We start from the raw sequence: 27449 nt of genomic DNA, 5'->3' as shown, positions 1-27449 counted from the left end.
TGAGAAGGATGTAATTATAAGAATTACGCTCTTTAAGAGTAGAGGGTGCGCTAGAAAGGAATAGACCAATTACCATCGTTCCACACATCAAGGACTCAAGCCTCCTTATCCATTATGATAGAAAAGTCTAGGATATTTGGTGCTCAAGGTATTATCGTTAAGGATCCATTTGTCGAGCCAAAACAAAATGGAGGCTCCGTTACCCACAATCCATCTGCATGCACAAGTGCTCATAAGATTGCAAACTCTATCATTAGTGGGAAGTTGTGTGATGCATCTCCAAACCGTCAACATTCTATATGAACGTGAAGTACTCAAAATCCTTTGAACTTGGTTAGCACCATACTTTTCAAGAATCAATCGGCGCCATAGTGCGTTGTCATCTGTATCATGACACCACCACCATTTGCCTAAAGGTGCCAAGTTTTTATGGTTAAGACTAGAAATGCCTAAACCCCCATATCTCTTAGGCTTACACATTGTGTTCCATTTAACTTTTAATAATTTTTGAGATTCTGTGCTTCCACCCCATAAGAACGTCTAAGCTTTCCAAGTTTGCCTATGACGCCTTTGGAAGCTTGGAAGATAGAGAGATAATAAAGTGGCAATGAATTAAGCATAGAGTTGACGAAAAGCTAACCTACCACCAAAGGATAGATACTTTTGCTATCAGAGAGCAAGCCGTTGTTTGAATCTTTCCACCATTAGATCCCAAATGCTAGCAATTCTTGGATTAGCCTTCAAGGGGAGGCCAAGATAAGTGGTAGTAGGTAAAGAGCCCACCATGCATTCAAGGATAGTAGCCATTTGATTACCTGATGACTTTAGAGTACCCATTGAGTAGATACATGATATTAAAAGGGGATTTTTTTTAAGCCCTTATAAATAACGTGTTTTTGTAAATAACCGTCAGGATATTTTTAACTGTTTTTAGCCATCAAAAAAGATTTTGGGATAAAAATGCCCTTAATGAGCCGTTTTCGTTAGCGTATACTCTCAAACAGGTGAAAAATGGGAGAAAAAAAATAAATATGCAAAGATTGGTTGTGCAAAATACCCAAAATTTTTTTCCGAAGGTTGTACAAAAGAAAATAATGTTGCATGAGATGGGTTTTTAGAGATTTGGGACATGACATTCAGATAATAGGAGAAGAGAGATATTAAATCGAACGAGGAACAGGTCGTCATGAATGGAAAGCTTGGCTAATAATGTGAAATCAGAAATCCCTGATACAGTGGCAAATTGAAAGGAGAAAGATGTGAAACCAAAGCAGGAAATGGTCCTGCTATAGCAGGCCATATGTTAGATGGCTGTCGCAAGGCAGGGTTTAGAGTTTGTGAAATGTCATGTTGGGAATGTGTGAGACGGCACCACTCAGAGTTGGTGAGACGCCCTGGAGGGAATCTGTGAGATGCTGAGTTAAAAGTTGGTGACACGTCATGGTGGGAATGTGTGACACGGTAGGGTTTAGAGTTTGTGAGACGCCATGGAGGGAATCTGTGACACACTAGCGTTCAGGGTTGGTGAGACGCCATGGATTGAATCTGTTAGACGCTAGAGTTAAGAGTTAGTGACATGCCATGGAGGGAATCTGTGACACATCAGAGTTCAGAGTTGGTGACAAGCCATGATCATGTTTAGAGTGTGTGACACGACATTGCCTGAAAAGCTGACATGCCATGGTCATGGTTTAGAGTGCGTGACACGGCAGTGCTTCAGCAGCTGACACGTCATGATTTGAAATAAAGAGAGAGAAAAAAAACGGGCAGTTAACGTGGTAATCCTTTGGACTTCCACTGTATTAATTTCCCTTTTTTAGAATAAAGAATGCCATTTTTCATTTTAAATAGTTATTATTCAGAATTCGTAATGTTTGTGTGATTCATTTCTCATTTTTGCCGATACCGGAGTGTTCGAGAAGGTTCTTTGCAAACGGAACGAAACCACAACACTAGCAAAAATGTCGGCCATGAATGAAGAGGTCAGTGAGTCTCAAATTCGTAACATTCTTGTGTTTGTTAATTTTTTGATTTTTTCTTTGGTTTGTTTGATATGTTCGGGTTTTTTTGTTTTGTTTTGCAAATGTTTAGACTGTATTTTCTTGCTGGTTTGATGGTTGTTGTGGTTAAGCCATAGTGGTTTTAGCAGTTTTGGGTGTTTACTGTGTGACACCATTGTTATTATAGTTAGTTATTAGCGTGTCACAACATTTTACTTATTTTGCATAGCGTGTGACAACATTTTACTTGATATGCATGTCATGTCACAGAATTTTACTTGTTATGCATGCCGTTTGANCGTTTGACAGTATTTTACTTGATATGCATGTCGTGTCACAGAATTTTACTTGTTATGCATGGCGTTTGATAGCATTTTACTTGTTATGCATGGCGTTTGACAACATTTTACTTGATATGCATGGCGTGTCATAACCTTTAACTTGATATGCATGGCGTGTCACAATATTTAACTTGTTATGCGTGGCGTGTCATAACATTTTACTTGTTATGCATGGCGTGTCACAACATTTTGATTGCAATGCATGGCGTGTCACAACATTTATTCCTTATTTATGTCTTCAGTGTACCTTGTTGTACATGATTGCTTAACTCACTGGTGTATGTGTGCCATATTTTGCAGATCCAGCATAGACAGTATGAGGATCTTGACAGTTTGCTGATCGTGCCGAGGGAGAAGTGGGCATTCAACGTCGCAATTAACACTCACTGTAAGTGGTCGCAGCTGCATTACATCACAAAGACTCTCCAACAAAAGGGGGAGTACGATCCAGTTAAGCGTACCTGCTTCGGAATGCTCCTGGACGTCTATCCACAGGGGTACTTTTGCGCCGGTCTCTTGCACAGCATCATGATTCGCCGGATCACTGAGAGGTAGTCAATGGACCACGAATTATGGTTTGCCATTGGCAAGAGCAAGGTGCGGCTATCAAAGCAGGAGTTCTGCCTCATCACCAGGCTGAAGTTTGGTCCAATGCCCGATGTGTTCAGATTACCGTACGAGGTAGCTGTGGATGGAATTCATGCAAGATACTGGAATGGGCAGGACAGCGTTAAGCTGCAGGTTTTGCTTGATACCTTCCTCAAGGGTAACTTTCAGCGACCAGGAGATGCGACCAAGATGGCACTCGTCTTGATCGCAAATAACATTTTATTTGGTCAAGACTACTGTAGACGGGTGACGCCTTAGTTGTTGTCATTGGTGGAGGACATTGACGCTTGGAATGTCTTCCCATGGGGGCACTATGTTTGGAAGCTGACCTTGGACTACCTTTTGAAGGGGTTCGAAGTTCCTAACTTGAGCGTGACAAAGGAAACTCAGTTACGCTACAACATTTACGGATTCGCATGGGTGATACAGGTACTAAAACGTAACATTTTCAGTTTCCTTTCGAACAAAAAATTTATGGGTGCAGTCGTTTATGATTGACGGTCTGATAATGGTTACATTTGACATGCAGTTCTGGGCAATGGAGGCAATTCCTGCCTTCCGAAAAATAATTGCCCCCTCTGGTCCGAAGGACAGCATCCTCCCACTAATGTGCAGATGGGATTGCAATCAGAAGCCAAAAGACTTCTACAAGACAATTCAGAAGTTAGAGTCATTTGACAAAGTGAGTGAACAGCTGCTAATTTTTACGTTATATTTGTTAAATAATTTTCCCTATTTGATAATGACAACATTTTATTTGTTTATTTACAGTTGTGGGCACTGGAGACTTTGGAACCCATCGCAGATGAGGCCCTTCGGCAGTATTTTGTGGACCTTGATGTCTCGTTATCGGAGGGCAACGAGTACGTGCCAATAGGGCACATGGAAGATCGGTCGGATTGGGGCTTAGGTGTGAGGCAAAAAAGGAGAAGCTTGAAGGAGAAAAGAGCCTCTGGTGGCACGAAACGGATGCGCACCACTGCTGCTTTAGTTGATGAGTTGATGGATGAAGGGGACGACCATGGTCAAGGCAATGAACAGTCGGTAAGGACAATTGTAACAGTTTTGTGTTCTCCAATTCTATTTATGATTATCGAATAACATTTATGTGTTTGCAGTTGGACTACGGGCCGGCAGCTCCAGAACCACCCACTGGTCCTCTTTAGATGCAGAGTGGAAACGACCCGTCGGTAAGATTGGTTCTAATGGTTTGTGTTCTACATTCCCACATATGTTTATCGAGTAACACAGTAATTTATGTAATTACAGTTTACGAAAGCGAGGATAGGTCCTCAAGCACCGATCGGTCCAACCTAACCGCAGACAGCTAATGAGTTGGCGGTAAGGATATTAAAGTTGTAACGGTTAATGTTCAACAATTCCAAACATGATTATTGAATAACACAATTATATATGTAATTGCAGTTTACGGAAGCGACGACAGGTCCTGAAGCACCGATTGGTCCGGCTCCACCGCAGACTGCTAACGAGCCAGCGGTAAAGATATTAAAGTTGTAACAGTTAATGTTCAACAATTTCATACATGATTATTGAATAACACAGTTAAATATGTAATTGCAGTATGCGAAAGCGACGACAGGTCCTAAAGCACCGATCGATCCGGCTCCACCGCAGACTGTTAACGAGCCACTAGTTAGGATATTAAAGTTGTAACGGTTAATGTTCAACAATTCCATATATGATTATTGAATAACACAGTTACATATGTTATTGTAGTTAACCCAGTCGAGAACAGTCAATGTCGGAGCAGTCACAACTCGCCAGCTCTGACGGATCATGCGCAAGCATGAAAAAGATATGTTCGAGCTGAAGGCTTCAATTTAGTCATTGAGTGTAGCAATGCAGACGATTGAGGACCGTATCGTTGGTCGAATTCTTGATGGCCTTAAATCACAAGTACGTTATTTTGTCTTCGCTTGTATTTTGATGGTTTACGTTTAGCAACTGTTTAGACTGTGTTTCTTGATGGTTTTGATAGTTTTTGGGGTTAAGTGGTAGTAGTTTAACTGGTTTTTGGTCATTAGCGAGTCATGACATTTGTATTATAGTTAGTTGTTGTCGTGTAAGCTTTAGCGTGTCACAACATTTTACTTGTTATTCATGGCATGTCACAACGTTTGATTTTGATATGCATGGCGTGTCAAAACATTTTGCTTGTTATCCTTGACGTGTCACCAAGTTTAACTTGTTATGCATGGCGTGTCACAACATTTTAATTGTTATGCATGACGTGTCAGAACATTTTGGTCGTTATCCTTGGCGTGTCACCAAGTTTATCTTGTTATGCATGGCGTGTCATTTCATTTTTCTTGTTATGAATGGCGTGTTACAATATTTTATTTGATATGCACGGCGTGTCACAACATTTTACTTGTTATGCATGGCGTGTCTCACATTTATTCCTTATTTATTTCTTCTGTATACCTTGTTGCACATTATGGCTTAACTCACTGGTGCATCTATACCATGTTTTGCAGATCCAACGCATATAGTATGAGGATCTTGACATTTTGTCTTCTCGGTCATTCTATGAGGCCCTTCTAGTTACGAACTTTGTTGCCAAACATTTCAGGCAGATAAGTAATACATGGCTCCTGTCTGATGGAGATTGTAATCGGAAACATTTTTACAAACAATGTAAGAATGTACTTTAACACGATCTTGATCAGACAAAGGCCTTGACATGCTTATCTGCCTGAAATTTTTGGCAACAAAGTCTGTAACTAAAAGTGCATCATAGAATGATCGAGCAGACAAATCTGTAAAGCAAAACGAATTCAACTACAATTTTCAGACACATTTAGTTAGGCGGTCAGGTTGTCTTCATTCACAACACACCCTACATTTTTAGACATTGTCCTTCGTATTGGACAGTTGTTGCGTGAGTGACTGGTTTGTCTGCAACTTGAACATGCTTTGGGTCGACGCAGTCGTGGAGTGGCCGATTGACTTGGAGATGGTGTCGAATTTGTGGATGGAACTGCAAATGGGTATGGGCAGTTCTGTCTGTTATGCCCGTATCTTTTGCATTGCGAACATCTCCGTGCTTGACTACCTTCACCAGCTGATGGAATCCTTCTCCTTCTAGGTCTTCCTGCTTGGCCTTGCCAAGGTGGGGGCAAGATGACAATTTGTTTCACATGAGGGGGGATGTCCCACTCACTAGGATGCCTTACCAGCCTAATGGATCCTGAATAACCCTCCACGAAAACGATTGTCTTGTAGTAGTCAGCGCAGAATTCAATGGCTTCACGATTGCATTTACTGAAAAACACTAAAAACTCAATCTTCAAGCACAATGTAAATGCTATGTTAATTACGGTTCAAATAAGAAATAAAGATATTCTGACCTTATTGCTGCAATGGCATGGCTGCATGGTAGTAAATCTGTTTGGAACTCACAACATGAACATGTCTTCCTGGATAGGTTTACAAGTCCGTCCATCTTCCCGTCTTTAAGTTCGAACTTCACTCGATTGATAGGCTTAACTAGAAAACGATGTGCATCATTGAACCTTTTACTCAACTGCTTGGCAACCAAAGGGTTGAGGGGCGTGGTCACCTTGACGGCCTCCTCGTACCGTTCATGGAACCAACGCTGGAACATGTCTCTAATGAACTCGATCAAAACAGTGATCGACATTTGTCTTGCATGCTTCAAGTATGAGTTAACACATTCCACAATGTTGGATGTCATCATTTGGTATTGCCTTATCGGTGAACATGCACGTGCCCATTTCTCAGGCCCTATTCTCATAAGGTCCGCGCGGGTTCCCAAGTGAATCTGCTGTATCTGGTTCATATGTCTGTTGAAATCGGCCACCTTATAACAATCTCGAGCAAGGGTGAAAAGCATACAAACATCGTCACGCTTGAACTTGTTTTTAAAGTTTTTTTTCAAGTGGTAACTGTATAAACCATGGTGCGCTTCTGGGTATGCATTTTGGATTGCTTTCTTAATGTCGAGATGCTGATCAGAAATGAACATAGTGTTTTCAGGACAACCAACCGCATCACGCAGCTTGCTAAGAAACCACGTCCATGAGTCTTCGTCCTCAACATGGCCGATGCCAAACGCAACTGGATATACACACTCGTTCGCATCTTTGCATACAGTGACAAACAGAACACCCTTGAACCTGCCTTTCAGATGTGTCGCATCAATTGCAATCGTAGTACGCATTACATCCCTAAACTCCCGAATACAAGCCCCGTATGACCAAAAATAATATTTGAATCTCTCTTCCTCATCGTAGCCACTGCAGTCACTATGCCAGGATTTTCTTGTTCCAACATATAAAAATACGATGGTAGTAGCTAAAATGACTCCTCCGGTGGACCGAAAATAAGCCTCTCTGCATACTCCTTCGCTTGCTAAGCCTTACCATACAAGCATTCCAATCCCCACTGAACCCTCATATCACAAATTATGTCCTTAGGTCTTAATGCTACTCCATTAGCCCGAATCTTGTGTGACATAAGTTCACCAATCATCTTCACACTTGTAGTTGGAAATCGTCATTGCAAACCATCAACGGTACACGTGTGTACTTTATGGAATTTTCAAACTCTCCAATATTCTCCTCTATCGGGTAACTTTGTTGCACAAACACTGAACTTGCATGCCTTGTCCTTGCAACCAACCTCATAACGAGCTTTACATGACCTTTTTACTCTTATCGCAAACTTCTCTTTTATAACCAACATGTTCAAAGCTCGTTTCAACTCGGCCTTCGACGAAAACATTCTTCCTTTGTATAAGCGATCTTCGGCACATGTCAACTCCTTAGTAGTAATTGTTTGGAAGGAGAACCTTTTTGCACTTGTAATTACCCACGTACGAGATATCCTTGCATTTCCCCTTTCTTGATCACTGTCATTGAGCAATGTATCAAGGGAATGAATCCCATTCTCACCAGCAATGGGGTTATTGTATATGGGGTCATCACACTTAACATGTCTTACATCAACACCTTCAACAGGTTCCGTTTCGCCTTCAACATTATTGCAAATTGGAATGTCACTGTCATAAAGGTAATCATCGTCTAAACTGTCATCTTGCGATTGTTCAAGCCCATCATCTGAAGTGTGATCAAATCTATCTTCACCGGCAGCGAACAAATCCTCATTTCCCTCATCAAATGCAGTATTATACTCCAGCATCGCAGTGTCACCCTCCAACTCACATTGTTGTCCTCAACTATCGTATTCTCATTTGACAATGGCATTACACATTCTATAGTTTCACCCGATTGTTGCATTTGTTCAAGAGAAACAAGAAATTGGTTTGATGCACATCTTGATCGAAATTGTGTAGCCAACTGTTCTGTGAATGTCGTTTGTCTACCAGGTTGCACAAACTCTTGTGCGTACCTCAATTGCCATTGTTGTGGGTTACGGACTGAATGCTGTGGTATACGTGAAACATTGTAAATCTCATTTTGATTAAGCTGATTACCATGTTGTCCAACTTCTCCATGTGACAAGACATTTGTTTGGCGTCCCTTAATGCTGACATACACAGCTGGAACATTCCTCTGTTCTAGCAAAATTAATGCAACATCCTTATCGTCCTTGATAATTGGCCGTGATAGCTCTCCGGGTGTACTGATCAATGCATGTAACTCAGTCTCGTCAATTTCTGAGTTTACCCCAACAACATCTTCAACCAGCTTCATCAAGCCCACAAACGAAAAATCACTCCTAACCCCCCGTATTCGTGACTCACCACCCTTGTAAATGCCATCCACCCACTGACCACTGTGTCTTATCACAAGTCGCACAATTGGAACCCCACTGAAATTTTACAAAAACAAATATCAATCATTTTACACAATACATGCTGTGATAAAAAATTTGTCAGTCGTGTTGTTACACGCCATACAAATAACGTAAAATGTTATAACACGTCATGCATATTAAGTAAAATGTCGTGACACGTCATGCATCACTGTCGTGACACGCCATGCATCACTGTAATTACTGACTAGTTACACCAACATCCGTGACATGTTAAAAACCCAAAAAACCAGTTAACCCACGACACACCAGGAACAGCCATGACACTCCAAAAACTCATAAATTCAGTTAACCCACCACACCCCAAGAACAGCCGTGACACGCTAACAACCCAAATAACTAGTTAACCCACAACACGCTAGTAACTACCGTGACACGCTAAAATAACAGTTCACTCATGTTATAGATGCATGGCGTGTAACAACTCTGGGCAATGTTTCTAATCCATCTTATCATTTACACCAAATGTTTCAAAAATTTAAGTGTGTTGCAGAAATAAACCCAATAACAGGTACCTTGATGTCATCTCTGCTATAGGGTGTGTTAATCTACGACAATGTCGTCAGATACCGAGAGATAGACCATAGCTAGATAACGATGGTGCTCAATAGAGAGTTGACAGAGCTCATACAGTTCAGAGATCTGAGAGAGCTGACAACAATGGTGTTCAACAGAGACTTGCCAGAGTTGAGACAGAGAAAGATGACCGAGCCCAAACAGCTGCGCGCATTTATTTTTAATGTTTTTCATTTTCTCTCTAACGGGAGGCAGATAGCTCAAACAGCGGAGCATTTATTTGAAACGATATTTTTAAGGGCATTTTGGTCTACTCATGTTTATTTTTGGGTAGAAATAGATAACTTTATATGGGCAATTATTTCTGAAATCACCTTATCACGAGGTCCTTCTCTCACAATTTCCTCATATTAAAATTGATTCTTAATCCCAAAGTAAGCTCAAAGTAACTCAAAATCCTTTTAACCACAGTAGTATGGCGTGGATTTGACTCCATGAAGATGATGGTGTCATTTGGAAACTGTAAATGAGAAATAGATACACTAGAGGATGAGATAGTAATGCCCCAGAACAATTGACAAGACTTTGAATTCATGAGAAGAAGATGTAAAGCCTCCACAACCATAATGAAAAGGAAGAGCGATAGTGGATCACTTTGTCGAAGGCCACGTTTCATTGAAAACTCCTGAGTGGTTAATCCATTAACAAGGACAGAGATGCGAACTGTAGAAATACATTCATAAATCCATTTCCTCCATTTAGAACCAAAGTCCATAGCTTCCATGACCTGTGAAGGAAAGTTACAATCCATGCAATCAAAGGCTTTTATCAAAAGCAAGTTTCAAAATGTAATCTCCATTGCTGTAAATGCCTTTTTTCATACTATGGATGATTTCATTAGCTAACATGATGCTTTTTGTGATTTGTTGTTCTCTAATGGAAGCCGTTTGGTTATCATTGATCGGTTTAGACATAACTTTTTTAAGTCTATTAGCCGGTGGCTTGGCCAAGATCTTTTCAGAGAATTCACAGACTAATGGGCCTAAATTCCTTTAAGGTTGTAGGGTTATCAACCTTGGGGATAAGAGCAATGGAGGAGGAGTAAAGTCTTTTCTCAAGTTTGCATGTATCCATGAATTTTGAGATAAAATCATAAATATCTTGCTTTAGAAGATGCCACCAGTGTTTGAAGAAATTGAGGTTGATCCCGTCAAGCCTTAGGGCTTTTGAACTGTCACAATCCCATAAAGTAATATAATTAGTAGAGATTTTTGACACTTCAGTGATGTCATTTGACACCAATTGTATCAACTTGGGTCTGCCTTGGGGTACAACATAACAACACTGAAGCACTCAATGGATGTAGTATAGCTTTATGGTAGAAACAAGAAACCATGGATTAGAGAAAAACGTGCTTGATGAAATCTAGAGTTTCTATTAGTCTTTGGTACAACACAGGTCTTTAGGAAAAGGATAGAGAGCTTTCTTTTGTTTCATTAGCTCAAGTTAGGGAAGGAAATTGCAACTGAACTTTGTGAAGCAGTTTGTACACGTTATTGTATATATTCTACTTTTTGCACAATCCAGATATCTTATGCCAATAGAAGTGTTTAGTAAACAGCTAAATACTTTGGATGACATAGTGGTATAATGCTAACAAAATCACCTTTAAAAAAAAAAACAATTTGTGCCATTAATATTGGTGGCCATTTCCTCAATCTTTTCTATTTATTTAATTATCTTAACAATTTGCTGCCAATGTATTTTATGGTCAAGGGCAGACTCAGAAATTTTTCTGAGTGGTATCATAATTAAAATAATAATTAAAAAAAATATATTAAAATTCATAAAGTAGAAGTTTTAACATTAAATTAAAGAAAATATAAATTCAGTGCATTCATTTAATACTGAAAAGTAAAAATATTTTAAAAAACTATAATTATCCATGATAATTGTTACATATTTTAAAAATGTTGTATGATAGTATAAGTGGAAATACTATCAGATATATCTTTTTCAATATATGTGACTAAGTAATTATTCATCTATTTGTCATTCATTCGATTGCGTAGTTGAATCCAAACTATCAAATCAATCAAAAAATATTTAGACATAAAATATTTAAAAACTTAATTTGGATTGAAAATTACTTTCAATTGAAGCCTAGTTTAGTTGTTTTGAGAGAATGAAAAACACAGCAAAGTTATTGTAGGTCTTAAGAGTAAGACTTAAATTTTTGAAAAAAGAGAGTAGTTTAGGTTTTGATTTTTTTAATAAAATTTTAAATTATAAATTTTTTTTTATCTTTCCATGCAGAATTTAAACATTAATATATAAATTATTTTTTTGATAATATTTAAATATTATTTTTTAAAAAAATATGTAAATATTATTAATATATAAACTTTTAATAAAATCTACCTTCTGACCCCCACTTCCTATAAAATTTAATAAAATTAATAAGTTCATAATATTATTAAATATATAAAACTCTAAAAAAATAATATATTAATTGAGAGGTGTCACATGGCACCACTCTATTGAACATGGGTCCGCCTATGTTTATGGTTCGTCCGTCCTCCACGTTAAATGGTCAAAGGAGCCAAGCAAGACGACAAGCGTAGACCTCGTTTTGGTCATTGCAGTACGAGACCCGCAAAGATGAATTAGAATCGGATTATTTGATGTTTCTTTGTAATAGTATTTTTTTTTATTTGATAGCAGCAAACGTTGTCTTCCGTATCTATAAATAAGTACGTAGAAGCTTTTCTTCCTTTGATATGGCTTTCTAATTTAGCTTTTTCAAGAAATCTCAATGACCTCATCAGGCCGGCCTCATAATAAAGTTCTTTGGTCCCTCGGATTCTGCGATTGCCTGTCCGACATGAAAATTTGTATGCCTTTTTTTTTTTTTTTCAATTTCTTCAAAATTAGTTCAATTATTAAGATTATGTTATGGGCATATGAAAATGTAGATCAAATAAATTTCATTTTAAAATTTGATTGAACTTAATTTTAACCATACGAATTTCTGCAAGCATACTACAAATTAATAAAATTTATTATTATCGCCTTCTTATCATCTAACTCATTTAAAATGTTAAACTTAAGGTTGCATTGCCTGTTGGCGCCCATGTATCACTTTTGGCCGGATTACTAAGATTGTTGACAAAGGATCAACCCATAAGCAACAGTGAAATTAATTTATAACTTAGTTTTTCTATGATATATTAAGTGCGCATCTATAAAAAGAATTAATTAAAGACGATTTTTGTAATTCGTAGTAACTGTTGGTGCTGCAGCTTGTGGTGCAAGTGCGATCATTTACATACTAATAAAGGTACTCATCGATTGTCCAAGCTTTTATTCTTGCTTTTACCGTACGAAAATGAGAGAGCAGTATATGTTGAAGGGAGGCGGCTGTGGGGATTGCATGCTGCATTGTTGCTGCGAGATTTGTGCCTTGACTCAAGAATATCGTGAGCTCAAGAACCGTGGGTTTGACATGTCTATCGGTATGTACATCCTCCTACCCAGGGGCGGAGCGTCCCTTTGGAACGGGGGGCCATGGCCCTCCAAAGTTTTTGAAATTTTGTATATATTATATATTTATTAATAATTTTTTAAAATAATTTTTATTAAATAATTAATATAATAATAATTAATAAAATGATCTTTATAAACTCTATTCAATTTTATTCAAATTCTTAAATTTATTTTTAATTTTTTAAGTTTCTCCACCCATCTTTTTTTTTCTTTTTTGTCCTTATATTGTGAAATTATAAAAAGATAAAGTTTTTATTTATATTACTATTATTATTTATATTTATTTAGTTTTTTCAATTAATAGCTCATATATTTTAAATTTCTATAGATTTTCTTCTACAAATTTTTACGAATCATCAATCATATTTTTTTTTGTTATATAGGTTATATCTCTTACTTGTCATGATTTTTTTTCTGTTATGTAGATTTTATTTTTAATAATTTTAATTTTTAAAAATTAAAAAATTAATTATTATATATGTAATTCTCAAATATAAGTTCAAGTGTTGCATTATTGGTTGTTGTTTAAAATTACACTAATATATTATTTTTTATTAATCCTAATTATACAAGAAAAAATTATCTTAAGTATATATTTTTAATGTGCTTTACGTTTTATATTTAATTGAAAGGAAATTATATTTAGTATAAGAAGAAATTATTAATTCTATATATCATATTTAACTATTTATATTTTATACCTTATAGTTTAATATTTAGTATTACAAACTTAAATATAATAAATAAGAATATTAGATGTTGATTACATTAATTTTTAATCTTATATTGATAAAGATAAGGCTTCAAAACAAAATGGATGATAAGTTTTTTATAAATAATTTAATTATTTATATTAAAAAAGATATTACCATCGTCAAATAAAATTTTTTAAGAGTACTATTATAAGTTTTTTTTTTTTATTTACATGTTATATAAAATTATTTATTTATTTTAATTTTTAATATTTAATGGTTAAGTTCAATATATTAATTTAAAAATTTTTTAACTCTTATTTTTCTTAACCTTTGGCCTTCCCAATAAAAATTGGCTAGCTCTGCCCCTGCTCCTACCTCCTTATTATTAACTGCATCAACTGGAAACTTTCTTCAACTTCAAATATTTGAGTACGTTGTAAAAATTCATTGATCTGTTTTCATGTTTAATTAATTTTTTTGGGGATAAAAATATGTGCAAGTTGGCATGCAAATGTGGAAAAGAATCAAGGACTGGCCATGGCTCCAGTGCTGGAAAAAGGATGAGCAGATAGATGACAGGTTGCTCTCTTAATATATTTCAATCTGTTTACTATGTTGTTTATTTTTTTTTCTTTTTTTTCTTTCTTTTTGTGGATTTTCCTTCCATTTGGATGATTGTACTGTCTGTAGTAATTTTATTTTCAAGATGCTGATGATGATTGTCAAAAGGGCTAAAAAAAGGAATATTGTCCTTTAAAGAGCGAAGGGGAAATTACAAAATTTTTCTTTTGTGAAGGTTCATCTTGTTGCTCTACAGGCTACTGCCTTCTCTCTCTTCTCCTGTCTCTAATGCCTTGGGTAGGATCCCATGCACCACAAACAGCACAACAAACTCAAGAAGCACACAGACTTCCCACACAAAATCTGTACATTTACATACCTAGCACTGCCCACCTGTACACAGCCAAAATCCTCCCACCAGATCCATGGGAGCCAAACAAAAACAGACCCACCGCTGGACCCAACCAAGAATTAACCGAACAATTTTGTCCCAATAAACAAATACAATGTATTCTCATTCGGTATCCACTTATTTAAAGGTTAGAGCTAGCTAGGTTCAAAGTAATTATTTTACAGCAGCGGAAAACCCTAAACATACTAACAATTAATGTGTGCAACTTAATTTTTTTAACCAAAGTATACAGAGCCACCAAAGCCAGAGTACTTGTATATGAACCCAAGAAAAAATGAACTTTATAATTATAAACCAGCAAGGAGACAAACTTGAATTCACATTGTTATGGCAATTCAACAATTATTTAAGCATAACCAGAGGTGAAATTGTATTGTTAATTATCACAATCCCTTTGGATGAAAACTAGTATAAGTAGTTAGTTCATCATGTTTAAGAAAGAGATCATCTCTCTTTACTATCTTCGCATGCCACTTTCCACCACTGGAGCCATTGGCATCCCACTGTTTTGCTGCCTCACCATGTTTCCTTGCCATCCTACAGATTCCAAAACAAAAACACGTAAAAGATGTATACTTAAAAATCATACAGCTGAGAGAAATAGCTTACGCAATTAAGTCTGACCAGTGAAATCAAATTGGCATTTTAATTACCAAGGGCCATGTCAAATCCACGGTTTTTGAGCTCCCGGTACTCTTGACACAGGGCGCAGGTCTCGCAGCAAAAATGAATGCAGTAGTCCCCGTAGGGGCTATCCTCCAGCATGTATTGACTCCTCATTCTGGTGCGATAGAAGGATGAGTAAACGCAAACACACCCCATGAAGGAACAAAGTAGTCCGTAGAGGGCTCCACTTGCTCCGCAAGCTGCACCACCGGAAATTATTATTAAGTATTAAACCATTAAAAAAATGGACAACATAGAAAAAAAAAGGTATTCATGCACGTTATCAGTTTTAATTTTTTTGTTTAATAGTTTGTAGTAACAAACTCCACCTAATTAAAGAAAATGAACTTTAGTCTTGCCCTATAGATAAATATATCCCCTCTGTCCTTTTCTTTAACCATCTTTTCTTTAGATGAAAAAAAAATTATGTTCTCTTTTTCTTTTGAATACTTAATATTCTTATTTTTTTATATTTTTTTACTTTTTGACATTAAAAATCATAATACTTAGAATTTTAAAGACAATTAATATAAAATACACTAAAATTAAAACTTATATACAAAAGTTAGTTATGGAAAAACAAAATGAGAGGAAAAGAGTATTTATTTTGTCATTTATGCCTCCAATAACTTACAACTTGATCCTTGATCGACGATCTCAGCAACCTGCCCAAAAGTGATGTAAGGACACCAACATGTGATGCAACCTACAAAATTAAGTCATTAAAAACAAATTTCAAGGATGCCAATGAGGAAATGTTAATACAACTTAAAAATCTTCCAACATGGGCATATATTGGGTTAAAAAGAACCAAGAAGAGAGATTCATTTGAAAGGAAAAGCTTACAATTTGGAACATCAGAGCAGCAGTCACAGAGTCCTGTCGACCAAGGGACCTTCCCACTTTGAGTAGGATAATATGGCTGGTTTGTTGAGGTACCGATCGGAACACCAGTTACTGGAGCCTGTTGCCCAAAAACAGGCGTCGACTTTGGGTTGTTTGTGGAGTACATGGCGATGCCTGATGGATATTAAGATTGGAAAAAAGACGTTGAAGGCTAGAAAATTAAGGGAGAAGAAAGATGGTGGGTTTGTATTTGTGTATTGAAACGAGGAAGAAATATTCCAATCAATCTTTGCGGGTCTTGTATACTGCGATGTCCGAGACGGGTTCTAGACTTGTCCTCTCGCTGAAATTTACTTTTAATGCCTTGGCTCCATTCACCATATATAGTTCGCAGCAAATTAATAAAAACTTGACAATTCAGGATTGGTTTTGGACTTCTGTTTATGGAAAACATTTGTTAATGTGACTTATAGTAAGTTATAACCAATGTCTCAAATCTATAGCCGTTACAACTTGAAAGTGAACAAGGAAACGTCAAAAACTGTACTATCCTATATCAGCATATAGAATTTTCAGTGATCAGCTTCAGCTCAATCGAATCACATGCTTTAATTAATACCATTTCCACACCACTTAGGGCGATGAACATCTGTATAATGGCCTATTTTGTTTACCAAGCAACAAAACTGACAACCTAATAAGGATAATAGTTTCTTTTTGCTGAATTCAATTAGGATAACGTTAGTAGCTTTGATTTGTTCAAATATTATTAGTATATTACTGTTCTCCTGGTTCAGGGAAATAGAAAAACAAATAAAACAAAATGGAAAAATGATGCTACTTAGGTGAAGGTCTCCACACGTCCCAGCTTGTACTGGATTACATCATGTGCAGAACGTATATTATCCTCTCAAAAAAAAAAAAAAAACTCTTATCATGCTCTCAAAACAAAAATCTGAAAGGAGTATAAGAAATAAAAAGAGGAAAAATTTTATTTTTAATATTTTTTTAAATACTAAAATAAATTTTACTATAAAATCTTTTCAAAAGAATAAGTGATATTTTTTTTAATGTTTTTGACGTAAGAGAACTCTCTTAATTTTCATCAAAAGTATTGAAAAAACTTGAGAAAATTTATTGAATGTTTAAATATAAAAAAGAAAAGTTAAAATAAGTAAAGAAAATATAATTAAATATGAAGTTAAAATTATTTGTTAAGGTTAAAATAAGAGAAGACATGATTAGCCGATGTAGTTCTTAAATTGAATGAGCATAGGTACTTCAAAACCTTAAAGCTATTTTATAGTCCGAAATTTATTTATTTTTAATAAATTTAAGTCAAGTTTAAAATGATTTTTTTTCTCAGCCACAAAAGATTTGTATTAATAATCATTTTAAAACTATACAGTAAAATCAGGAAAAGGGCTAGAAAAAGACTGCTGCTACATCAAAGAACAACATAATCAGAATGCAGCACATAACACAAAAAGATCAACATAACCAACCAAAGGTACAAAAAGAGAACACTGTACATAAAGTGACAAGTGACAACCCGAAAGTAAAGACAAATGGAGCTTGATGAAAGGCAGAAAACACTAAAAGTCAGATGAAGACAATTTTACCACCAAGGACAGAAGAAAGAAGTTTTGTCAACTCCATACCTTGCCAATGAATCAGCAAACGAATGTGATAAAAAGTTACCGTAATGGAGAGCCTTAACGCATCGAGCTCATTGAAAACATGCCATAAATTTCATGGTCTACGTTTAGTTTTCTGAATCCAAATCAATGCAATCTTGGAGTCAAATTCAATAATCAAAGGCGTACCTGCGAAGGGGGAAGCTGAGAAAACACACAGGGCATAAAGGATGGTTATAAGCATCGTGTAATTTAAGTCTTGGATACCAAGAGGATCGAAGAATAAACCCACAACAAATCCTTTCGTGTCATGAAAGACACCTCCACAATCTATAGGATCCGGTTTGCCCCTTGTCGAGCCATCCACATTAAATTTAAACTCACCATCAGGAGGTGGTACCCAAAAGACCCCAAGCCTATGATGAAGAGCGTTCCATTTGAGAGATCCATGGTTCATGCCACCAACAATATTCATCAATAGCGTTAACTCCTTCACATGCACGAATCCAAAATAGAGACGAGTTTTGATAAGGAAAAAGATTTCATCCCAATTTCACACTTTTTTATTAAATATGGTATCATTCCGCGCCAACCATAGGGACCAAAAAGTAGCTCCACAAACATTCATTCATCGTTTAAGAGTAATACCTAAAAGAGGGCAGCTTGACCAAGCTTGACTGAAGGATGCTACTGAGTTGGTAGAACACCACGTAAAACCCCACCAGTGAATAACAAGGCACCACACATACAAACTAAAATAACAAGTGAGAAGAATGTGGGAACATGTCTCCTTAACTTGTTCGCACCAAGAACAACAGATCTGGTCAGGAGAAAAATGGACACCTTGTGAAAAAGGAAAACTTCTAGTGGGAATGGCATAGATAATTGAGAGCCACAAAAAACATTGCACCTTACGTGGGATAGACAAGCGCCAAATGGAGTGGAACCAGACCACTTGGCCGTTAAGATTTGAGTTAAGCAAAAAGCAAAAGGTTTTGACTGAAAAAGTACCTCTAGAGTCATGCCGCCAAATGAGCTTGTCTCTTCTTCCATTGAGAAGAGAGACTGAGGATAACTTCTGGAGAATTTCATCATATATTTCCTTCTCCCATGTGCGAAGGATTCGTCTATAATTAATTGACCAAGAACTAAGCAACAACGACTTTCATTTCCTTTGAAACGACCAAGGAAAATAAGCGAGGATGTTTCAAGCACAAGGGAACATCATCAATCCAACGGTCAAACCAGGCAAATATAGTGGTTCCATCTCCCATAATCCAACTACAAGCTCGATCTTCTACAAGATCTTGAATACCTTAGCTTGAAGGTAGAGAAATAAAAGGTCTTTATAAGGTTGACAATCTCCTAGTGTTAAAAAAAGAGGGCATCCAATGAGAAGGCTTGCTACCATATTTGTCAAAAATTGATTATGTTCAGAGGGCTTTTTCATCAATGCCATAGCGCCACCATCACTTGGCGAGTAAAGCCAGGTTCCTATTTTTAAGACTTGAAATTACAAGCCCACAAAATCTCTTTGGTTTGCAAACTGTACCCCATTGAACCTTTGCAATCTTCTTTTTCTCAATTGTGCCACCCCATAAGAAAGCTCTCCTTAACTATTCAAGTTTACAGATGACTCTTTTTGTTGCTTGAAAGACAGCAAAGGAGTATAAAGGAAGAGAGTTTAACACCGAATTAATGAGAGTAATCCTACCCCAAAAAAAGAGGTATTTTCGTTGCCACCGTGCAAGATGCCTCTTAAAATTGTTAATAACTAGGACCTAAGTACTGATGCGTTGAAGGTTAGCACCAAGTGGAATGCAAAGATAATTAAAAGGTAATGAACCCATTTCACAATGAAGAATGTTTGAGATATTCTTACCCACATCATCTGAAACACCCACAGAATGGACACAAGATTTTTGAAAGTTGATACGAAGATCAGAAGCTAACTCAAAGCAACGTAAAAGACGACAGACATTAATGGCACCCTGCATATCAGTTTCAAAAAACATGTTAGTATATTGGCAAATTGAAGGTGGAAGATACTGATACTTGAGGTTGTGAGTGTGATGCCTTTAAAAAGATTAACACATTCAGCTCTAATGAGAGTGAGATGCAGGGTCTCCACTACCATGATGAAAAGGAATGGTGACAAAGGATCTCCTTGGCGAAGTCCTTGCTTCATAGAAAGCTTTTAAGTGGGAAAACCATTAATAAGAATGGACACTCTAACTGTGGAAATGCATTCATGAATCCAATTACGACATTTATATCCAAAGCCCACAGCTTCCATCACAAGCAAGAGAAAACTTGAATCCACACAATCAAAAGCCTTTTTGAAATCAAGCTTAAAAACAATCCCACCTTTGTGGAATTTTTTGATCTTCATACAATGAATAATTTCATTGGCCAACATGATATCATCAACAATGTGACACCCACTCACAAAAGCACTCGGATTATCACTAATTACCTTAGAGATAACAATCTTGAGTTTGTTAGCTAGAAGCTTGGATATAATATTGTAGACCAAACTCACTAAGCTAAAAGGTCCAAAGTCCCTAAAAAAAGTGAGACTTTGGACCTTAGGGATAAAGGTAATAAAGGAAGAGTTGAGACCCTTTTCAAGTTTACCCAAAGTCATAAAATTAGAAATGACAGCAAAGAGGTCGTACTTTACCGTGTTCCAATTACGTTTATAGAAATTAAGGTTGAATCCATTAAGGCCTGGCTCCTTAGATCCATCATAACTCCAAACCGTGTTTTTGAGTTCTTCCATAGTGTCATAACGTGCGGGTCCAAGAATCCGACCGCCATACGTGATGAAAACTCTAAAAATTAGGAGTCGTCACAAATCTTTTTTACTAGGTGCGATTGGCCATCTATTGACTCGATTCTAATCGATAATGCCTTAAATTAATTTTAAGCCCACTGAAAAGAACCTTAAACTGATCTACGTTTTTCTAGATCTAAGTTCAGGAGTACGGTTACACTCGGAGAAGGATTAGCACTCCCGGGATGCCCGTTCCATGAACGGTCCCATTTTTAGATTATCTTATTAGGCTTTAATTTTTTAAGTTCACTATATTTCCTTAGTTATTATTCTCTTATTTTATCTCCTATTTAACCTAAAATGGAATGCAAATATAAGGAAAGATGAGATGCATGGCGTGAGATAAAAATGTCGGACGAATAACCTTTTATTGAGAACGTTCTCCCTAATCCGCCCATCATACTGGTGGGATTCGGGGTGTTCTCTCACCTAGGGAATTATCCGAGAAACTCGCCTTTGTAAATTTAACGAATAATTCCCATAATCGGTGTTATTGTACGTTTTTCTTTAAAAAATAATATTTTCGTGAATAATGAACCTAATACGAGCAAAAGCTTTTTATTAAAGATGTTTCTCGAGCCCTCCCATCATACTGGTGGGACTCGGGGACACCTTTTCACCTAGGAAACTTTTCGAGGAATACTCGCATTCGCAAGATCCTCGAAAGATCCCATCATCGGTATATTATGCTTGTGGTTAATATCATGGAATTTTGTATTTTTTGTTTATTTTTTATTACTATTATTTATTATTTTTTTTATGCTTCATTGTTTCTATATTCTTCCATTTGCATAAATCTCCTAAGTCTTAAAATATCATAAAATAATAATAAAAAAATTTATACTATAATAATTTAAAATTAATTCTACCTAATATTTCTCAAAATGGAAATCATACAAAATGGGCCAACAAACAGATCCACAAAGGGGTTAAGGATTTACCTTGGTGGGCTAAAGGCGGCCAAAATGCCGACCTACTTCAATTAAACTGCCTCCTTAAGGCCCGCGTGGCCTCTTATCAAAACGCATCGTGTTGGTCTCCTGCTCAACACCCCCCTAGTGCCCAAAACGACGCCGTTTCACATGCCTCAGCTCTTAGCTATTTAAGCTTCATTTTCTTCATTTCTTCCCATTTTGTCTCTTCAACTTCTCTCTTTAGAAACAAATCTCTTTGCCTTCTCTCTAAAATCTCACCAGCTCCCTTTAATAGCCACCCCAAACCGGACCTCCCTAACCGGCTACCTTTTCCTCTCCTGCAGCCGATCGGTGACCCAAGCTTCCCTTTTCGTCAGTGCCACTCCAATCTCTCTCCCAACCACCGATCGGTACTATTTGTTTCTCCTTCACCGTTCTTTGATCGGTGGCAAGCTCACCAACCAGATCTCTTATTGGCAGTCGAATCTTTCCTCTCCTACCGGTGCCGGCTACCAAGACCGGACCTCTCCTCGCCTTCTTCTACCTCCGGTCGGCTTTCCCTCTTCATCGTCTCTTACCGCCGATAGGCTTTAGCTCAAGATCTGTCCTCCATGCAGCTGCTCGGCGTTACTGACGTCGCTCCTTTCCTTCTGCCGGTAGTTAAGGCCCTTGACTACCCACCGACGGAGGTGCAAGTACCCCAAAAAAATCCAAAATAATAAAAAAAATCCCCCCCCCCCCCCAAATTTGGTTACTATCCTTCTATTGTGTATTTTTGACTAATTTTTTTTTGTATTTTTTGGATGCATTTTTTCTGATTTTTGGATTATTGTGGCTGCTAGAAAATTAGGATTTCCTCTGGTTGCTGTTTTGTGGTTTCTTGGTTGCCTAGGGATTTTTTTGGGATTATCGATTGCTGGGTTTTTGGGTTCCTAGGGATTCTTAGGAATTTTTGGTTTGCAGGTTTTTGGCTCCGAGAGATTTCTTTCTGGGTTTGTTTTCGGTTCCCCTCCCCCTTTTTTCTTTTTACAGGTTGTCAATCTTCAAAAGCCAGGTTGTCCAAAAATTTGGACAACCCAGTAATGGGGTTCTGGCACCAAGGAGTTGGTAGTCAGAAGCCCCATCATTGAAGGTGGTTGAGGGAAGGGATGGTTGGGCGTACGCCCAGCCATTCCTTTTTTCTTTTTTTTTTCATTATATTATTATTTTATTATTTATTTTATTTTTTTGATTTTTTTGGGTGTCTACAGTTGCCCCTCTTTGTACATTCTTGAGAATCAAGAATAGTGCAAAAATGTAGACACCTTCTTTGGACCAGATTAAAAGTCTTTTTTTCTTTTTTAATAATAAAAAGCTCCTCATACCAAAATGAGGCTATCTAACTTAAAAAGAATTTTGAAGCTAATTACCCGGAGGTTTTGAAGAATGTACTCGGAGGTTTTAGAAGAAAAAGTTGTTCCTCATCTCAAAATGAGGTCACGTAATTTTGAAGAAATTTTAAAACTAATTACTTGGAAGTTTTAGGAATGTACCCAGAGGTTTTACATATGTACCCGGAGGTTTTGAAGATATCCCCGGAGGTTTTAGAAGAAAAAGATACTCTTCATCTCAAAATGAAATAGCGTAATTTTGAAGAAATCTTAAAACTAATTACCCGGAGGTTTTAGGAATGTACCCGGAGGTCTTGAAGATGTACATGGAGGTTTTGAAGATATACCCGGAGGTTTTAAGAGAAAAATGTAGCTCCTCGAAAATTGAGATAACGTAACTTAAAAAAACCTTGAAACTAATTACCCGGAGATTTTAGAAGATGCACTCGGAGGATTTAAGAGAATAATGTGCCCGAAGGTCTTCAGAATGTACCCGGAGGATTTAGGAAATGTGGCTCCTCAAAAACTGAGGCAACGTAACTTTAAAAATCTTAACATTAATTATCTGAAATGTTTCAAAGTGGTTCTCAAATTAACCAAGGCTTGATGTCTTTGCATGGTTTTTGTGTTGCATGGATTTTTACCTTTCCCAATGCATATAAATATGTGTGAATGTTGACTATTGCACAGAAAATGTCCAACCTCACTGTTGCATGGTCATGTGCATGCATGCATGATTGCATGACAGGAGGAAAAATTACCTTTATCTCATCATTTCATTTCAGCGTCTTCCTCTATTGAAAGTCATTCTTCCTATCTTTGCACACTTTTCTATGATCTTTTGTGCAATTGCCAATCACTTTATCACAAAAGAACTTTCTTGCTAGTCTTGTCATATCATTCCCAATTCTTGAAGTTACTTCTCGAATATGGATATCCCCATGAGATCGTGTATCAATCCAAACTTGATTTCAAAGATTCCATACCTCTTGATCCATGAGAAAAGATTCACAAAAATGCTTATCTCATCATTTAAAACTTTTGATCTTCATATTACAATAGCAGAAGTTACTTTACAAAAATGAAGAACTCTCCATTACTTTCAAAGCGTCTTGAATTTTGATAAAATTGCTCCACAAAACCAAATTTTATGACTAAAGGTAATTAAAGTTTGGATCAAAACTGAGTCAATTTGACATTTTTTCAACATGTGATACTTGAATCTCTTGAAAATTGATGATTACTGTTTGAAATGATTTTGGATGAGCCAAATGACAACCTAGTCTTTCATATGGGTTGGATGGTTTAACACATCAAGGGCTTGGTCATCAATAAAGATTTTTACCATTTCATGAGGGAAAGAAGAAAAGTTGAAGTTTCTTTATCTAAGCTCACAAATGTATAATGATTTTTGTAAAAAGATTCATTTCAAATCACAATCAAATTTGACACTTTCTAAACCTCATGATATGTGGCAAAATGATAAATATCAAGACTAGCTATTACAGGTTTAATATTGCAGAAGGTTATTTTGACAGAGATATGCTCAAAATTCAGTATGGATTTTTTTCCAAATGAGCTTGAATCTTTAAGGGTGCTTGAGAGTCTTAAACCCTTAGAAAGGTGTCCAATGCATTCAACTGTCTTGAAATGGTCTATCTTTAGTGCTTCTTGTTATCACCTTAGTTGGAATCATGAGTGGCTTCATAAATCCCCATCTTCGCCCTAGACTGCCCTTTTAGGTTTTCACCCTAGAACTTTATCTTTTTCACTCATTTTTTCTTTCCTCTTTTTTTTTTTTTTTATCTTCGCTCTAGACTGCCCTTTCGGGTTTTCACCCTAGAGCTTCATCTTTCACACTTGCTTTTTTTTATTGATTTTTTTATTGATTGTTCCATCATGCACTTGAAAAACTCAAATTTAGTCCAAAATGACTTAAAGGATTCAAGAAGGTAATTTGTCACGACCCGGAACCTCCCTCGGGCTCATGACAATCTCCGCGACGTCTCGATTGACACTCTTTACCCGAAATGCCAACCGGAACCCCGCAAGGCTTACATATCAGTTTTCCACTTCCCTTGTGAGCAATTGTTATTAAATATCGAGTTTTAAGAGAATATAAACTATTTTATATCGAAAACAATCAAAAATAAAATTTTTGCCACACAAGGGTATTTTGGTCATTTTTATCAAAAAATTTCGAAATCTGATAAAAATACAACATATGATAAAAAAATATCCACTGCCGATTAAAAATAATTTTTTTGTAATCTAAATCATTCATTTAGTGTGAAAAGTTGGCTAATTAGACTTAATAAAAATATTCGATAATATATTCCATTTTCTTATAAAACAATTTTTATAGAACTATACATAAATAATTTTTGTAGCGTGAGAACAAAATAAATTCATGCATACAATAATTTACAAAGTTATAATCTACAATAATAATTACAATGACAAGTGGCCCAAAACTACACCAAGTATTGGTGCTAGAAACCTACTGTCTGTGTGGTAGAGGGGTCAACTGGAATCCTCTACAAAATAGAGTATCTACAAGCTACCACAGGCCTGAAATGTTTGGAAAGGAGGTGGGTGAGATTTTGCAATCCCAATGAGTAAACAGACATTATCATAAATATCTAAATGCGAGTAAAATGGAGACAGGTTTAAACAACAAATCACAAACCATTTCATAAGATTTTCAATTTATTTCTTAAACCATAAAATATTTGTAATTAACCAAATCAGTTGTTAAGGCTTCTGACTTTCATTAAAAACAAGGCTCAAGCCAAAACTAATCCTCGGGGATACCTTGGTCGAGGCATCTAACCGAGTCCCGCCAAGGTTGTTAAGATATTCACACGTGAAACACATTTTTATTTTTAAAACAAGCCATTCCTTGGCGTTGGCCGAGTTACACATTCACGTAGGGGTTCGACGTGAAGTGAGCTCTAATACTACCCCGGGAGTTACCCTCCTCGCCTCTACTACCGGAGTAACTATATAACTGGATTTACCGTGCCCCTCTAATAGGCAGTCCACGAAAACTCGTTACTGCAGTGACTAAACCCACCAATTTTAATAAAATTTCGACAGTATAACGTGGCTTTTATTTATTTACCTAGCCTGCATAGTAAAAGATAACTTACATCTATTCCCAATGCAATTATAAAATATAGCCACATATACTCATATATCATAAGCCATTCATAAGAAAATATATATTTCAAAACAATTGGTAGCCTCCAATTACTCAATTTCATAATCAACACAATATATATTTATTTGTCACATTTATTTCTAAAACATCAAAAATCCCGTTTTAATCTCATTTTCATTTCATAAAATACATAAAGAGCATTTAAAAATAAACTCTAGATAATTTACAATAATAATAAGTTTACTCACCATTTGTACAAACTAAAAGCTTTCTAGGTGTCCCGATAACTACTCGTCGGGTACGATTTCCTTGCCTTTACCGGAAGGCTCTCCTCCTAGACACATTGCAAAAATTTACTCAATTCATCACATTAATGCTAAATCACTATATATTTGACTTAAATCCTATACTAATGCATGGTATGAAATGCAATAGCCTAAAACAGCTTAAACGCGATATTAACCTATTTTTGGCACTTTACCCAATAAATTGCTAATGCGCTCCATTTTAGCTCTAAATCGTCCCATTCTCTCTCCAACATTTCTAACCATTAAATATCAGCCAATAAACTTCTAAAATCACCAAAATCAGTTCACTTTCCTCTTTGGAAAATTCGGCCAAAAATGGGACATTAACTTGATAAATTTTTTACTTTGTTTTTTTATCACATTTAACCATTTTTCATCATTTTCTCTTCATTTCTCTTAGAATAAAAAACAGATCATCATCATTGTACCTTATTTCAGATTTGGCCAAGGGTGGGTATTGTGAAAATTTAATGCTTTCTTGCCCAATTTAATTTCTAAACACATTTAACTAACTAAAACTATCAATTTAACTAAAAATGAAAACCTAAAAATTTCAATTTTCTCCTCCATAAATTTCGGCCAACCCTTGGTTTCACTTTTAGATCTCTCTCCTCAAGCATGCTAAATGGAAACAAAGGCATAAGAAAGGTAGAAATCAAGCTAAAATCGAAAAATCTTACCGTTAAACGCGTAAACGGACGAAATTCGCGAATTCCCCTTTGAATTTTCTTGTTTCTCTTTGGTTTTTCTTTTTTTCTTCCTTTCCTCTCTATTTTCTCCCTTGTTCTCCCTTATGGCCGGCCATCACTTAAAGTGGGGTTTAAATGGCTGACTTTTCCTTTAAAATATTATAATATTATTTTATTCATTTTTTTATTTTTATTAATTCCTTAAATTCTAGCCATCCATTTGTTTCCAAATTTTCACCATATACTTGTCCCACATATCCATAGCTTAGATAAAATTCTCAGACTTATCCAAAGTCTTGGTGGAGTAATTTTTGAAATTTACACTTTTGCCCTCATAAAAGTCAAAAATTACATTTTTGCCCCAAAAACTGAAAAATTGTCCATAGCCAGATTTTTCATCCCTTATACTCATACCATTCTCCAATTTGTCAAATGTGATCTAAATTATCTCAAAATCTCAAATTTTATCCGCGGGTGGAAAAATTACGATTTTGCCTCTAAATATAAAAATTTTCAATTT

General features: G+C 36.4%; 2 protein-coding genes across 2 annotated transcripts; one reads left to right on the top strand and one right to left on the bottom strand.

The window, feature by feature from the left end:
- On the top strand, window positions 12102–14391 carry LOC108660800 (protein PLANT CADMIUM RESISTANCE 2-like). The gene is made up of 4 exons (XM_018115184.1): window positions 12102–12180; window positions 12398–12466; window positions 12586–12805; window positions 14028–14391. The coding sequence occupies exons 1-4, from the start codon at window positions 12102–12104 to the stop codon at window positions 14089–14091; spliced, it is 432 nt and encodes a 143-aa protein (XP_017970673.1). The 3' UTR covers window positions 14092–14391.
- LOC18609916 (protein PLANT CADMIUM RESISTANCE 2) lies at window positions 14789–17752 on the bottom strand. Its single transcript, XM_018115138.1, has 5 exons — window positions 17674–17752; window positions 16013–16449; window positions 15801–15872; window positions 15154–15366; window positions 14789–15037 (listed from the first exon to the last, which is right to left on the bottom strand). The coding sequence occupies exons 2-5, from the start codon at window positions 16176–16178 to the stop codon at window positions 14958–14960; spliced, it is 531 nt and encodes a 176-aa protein (XP_017970627.1). The 5' UTR covers window positions 16179–16449; window positions 17674–17752; the 3' UTR covers window positions 14789–14957.

The sequence above is a fragment of the Theobroma cacao genome, chromosome 2, assembly GCF_000208745.1.
Source record: "Theobroma cacao cultivar B97-61/B2 chromosome 2, Criollo_cocoa_genome_V2, whole genome shotgun sequence".
Taxonomy (NCBI): Eukaryota; Viridiplantae; Streptophyta; class Magnoliopsida; order Malvales; family Malvaceae; genus Theobroma; species Theobroma cacao.
The sequence above is the reverse complement of the archived record's forward strand: the minus strand, read 5'-3'. Positions and strand labels throughout refer to the sequence as shown.

What these genes read in the sequence shown, in the direction of transcription:
- LOC18609916 (XM_018115138.1), bottom strand. Translation starts at nt 16,178, where the DNA reads ATGTACTCCACAAACAACCCAAAGTCGACGCCTGTTTTTGGGCAACAG. An exon ending in CTGCTCTGATGTTCCAAATT is followed by an intron (nt 15,873 to 16,012) that starts GTAAGCTTTTCC and finishes TTAATTTTGTAG; the next exon opens with GTTGCATCACATGTTGGTGT. An exon ending in TGGATTTGACATGGCCCTTG is followed by an intron (nt 15,038 to 15,153) that starts GTAATTAAAATG and finishes TGGAATCTGTAG; the next exon opens with GATGGCAAGGAAACATGGTG.
- LOC108660800 (XM_018115184.1), top strand. Translation starts at nt 12,102, where the DNA reads ATGACCTCATCAGGCCGGCCTCATAATAAAGTTCTTTGGTCCCTCGGA. An exon ending in GATTGTTGACAAAGGATCAA is followed by an intron (nt 12,467 to 12,585) that starts CCCATAAGCAAC and finishes CTGTTGGTGCTG; the next exon opens with CAGCTTGTGGTGCAAGTGCG. An exon ending in TTTGACATGTCTATCGGTAT is followed by an intron (nt 12,806 to 14,027) that starts GTACATCCTCCT and finishes AATATGTGCAAG; the next exon opens with TTGGCATGCAAATGTGGAAA.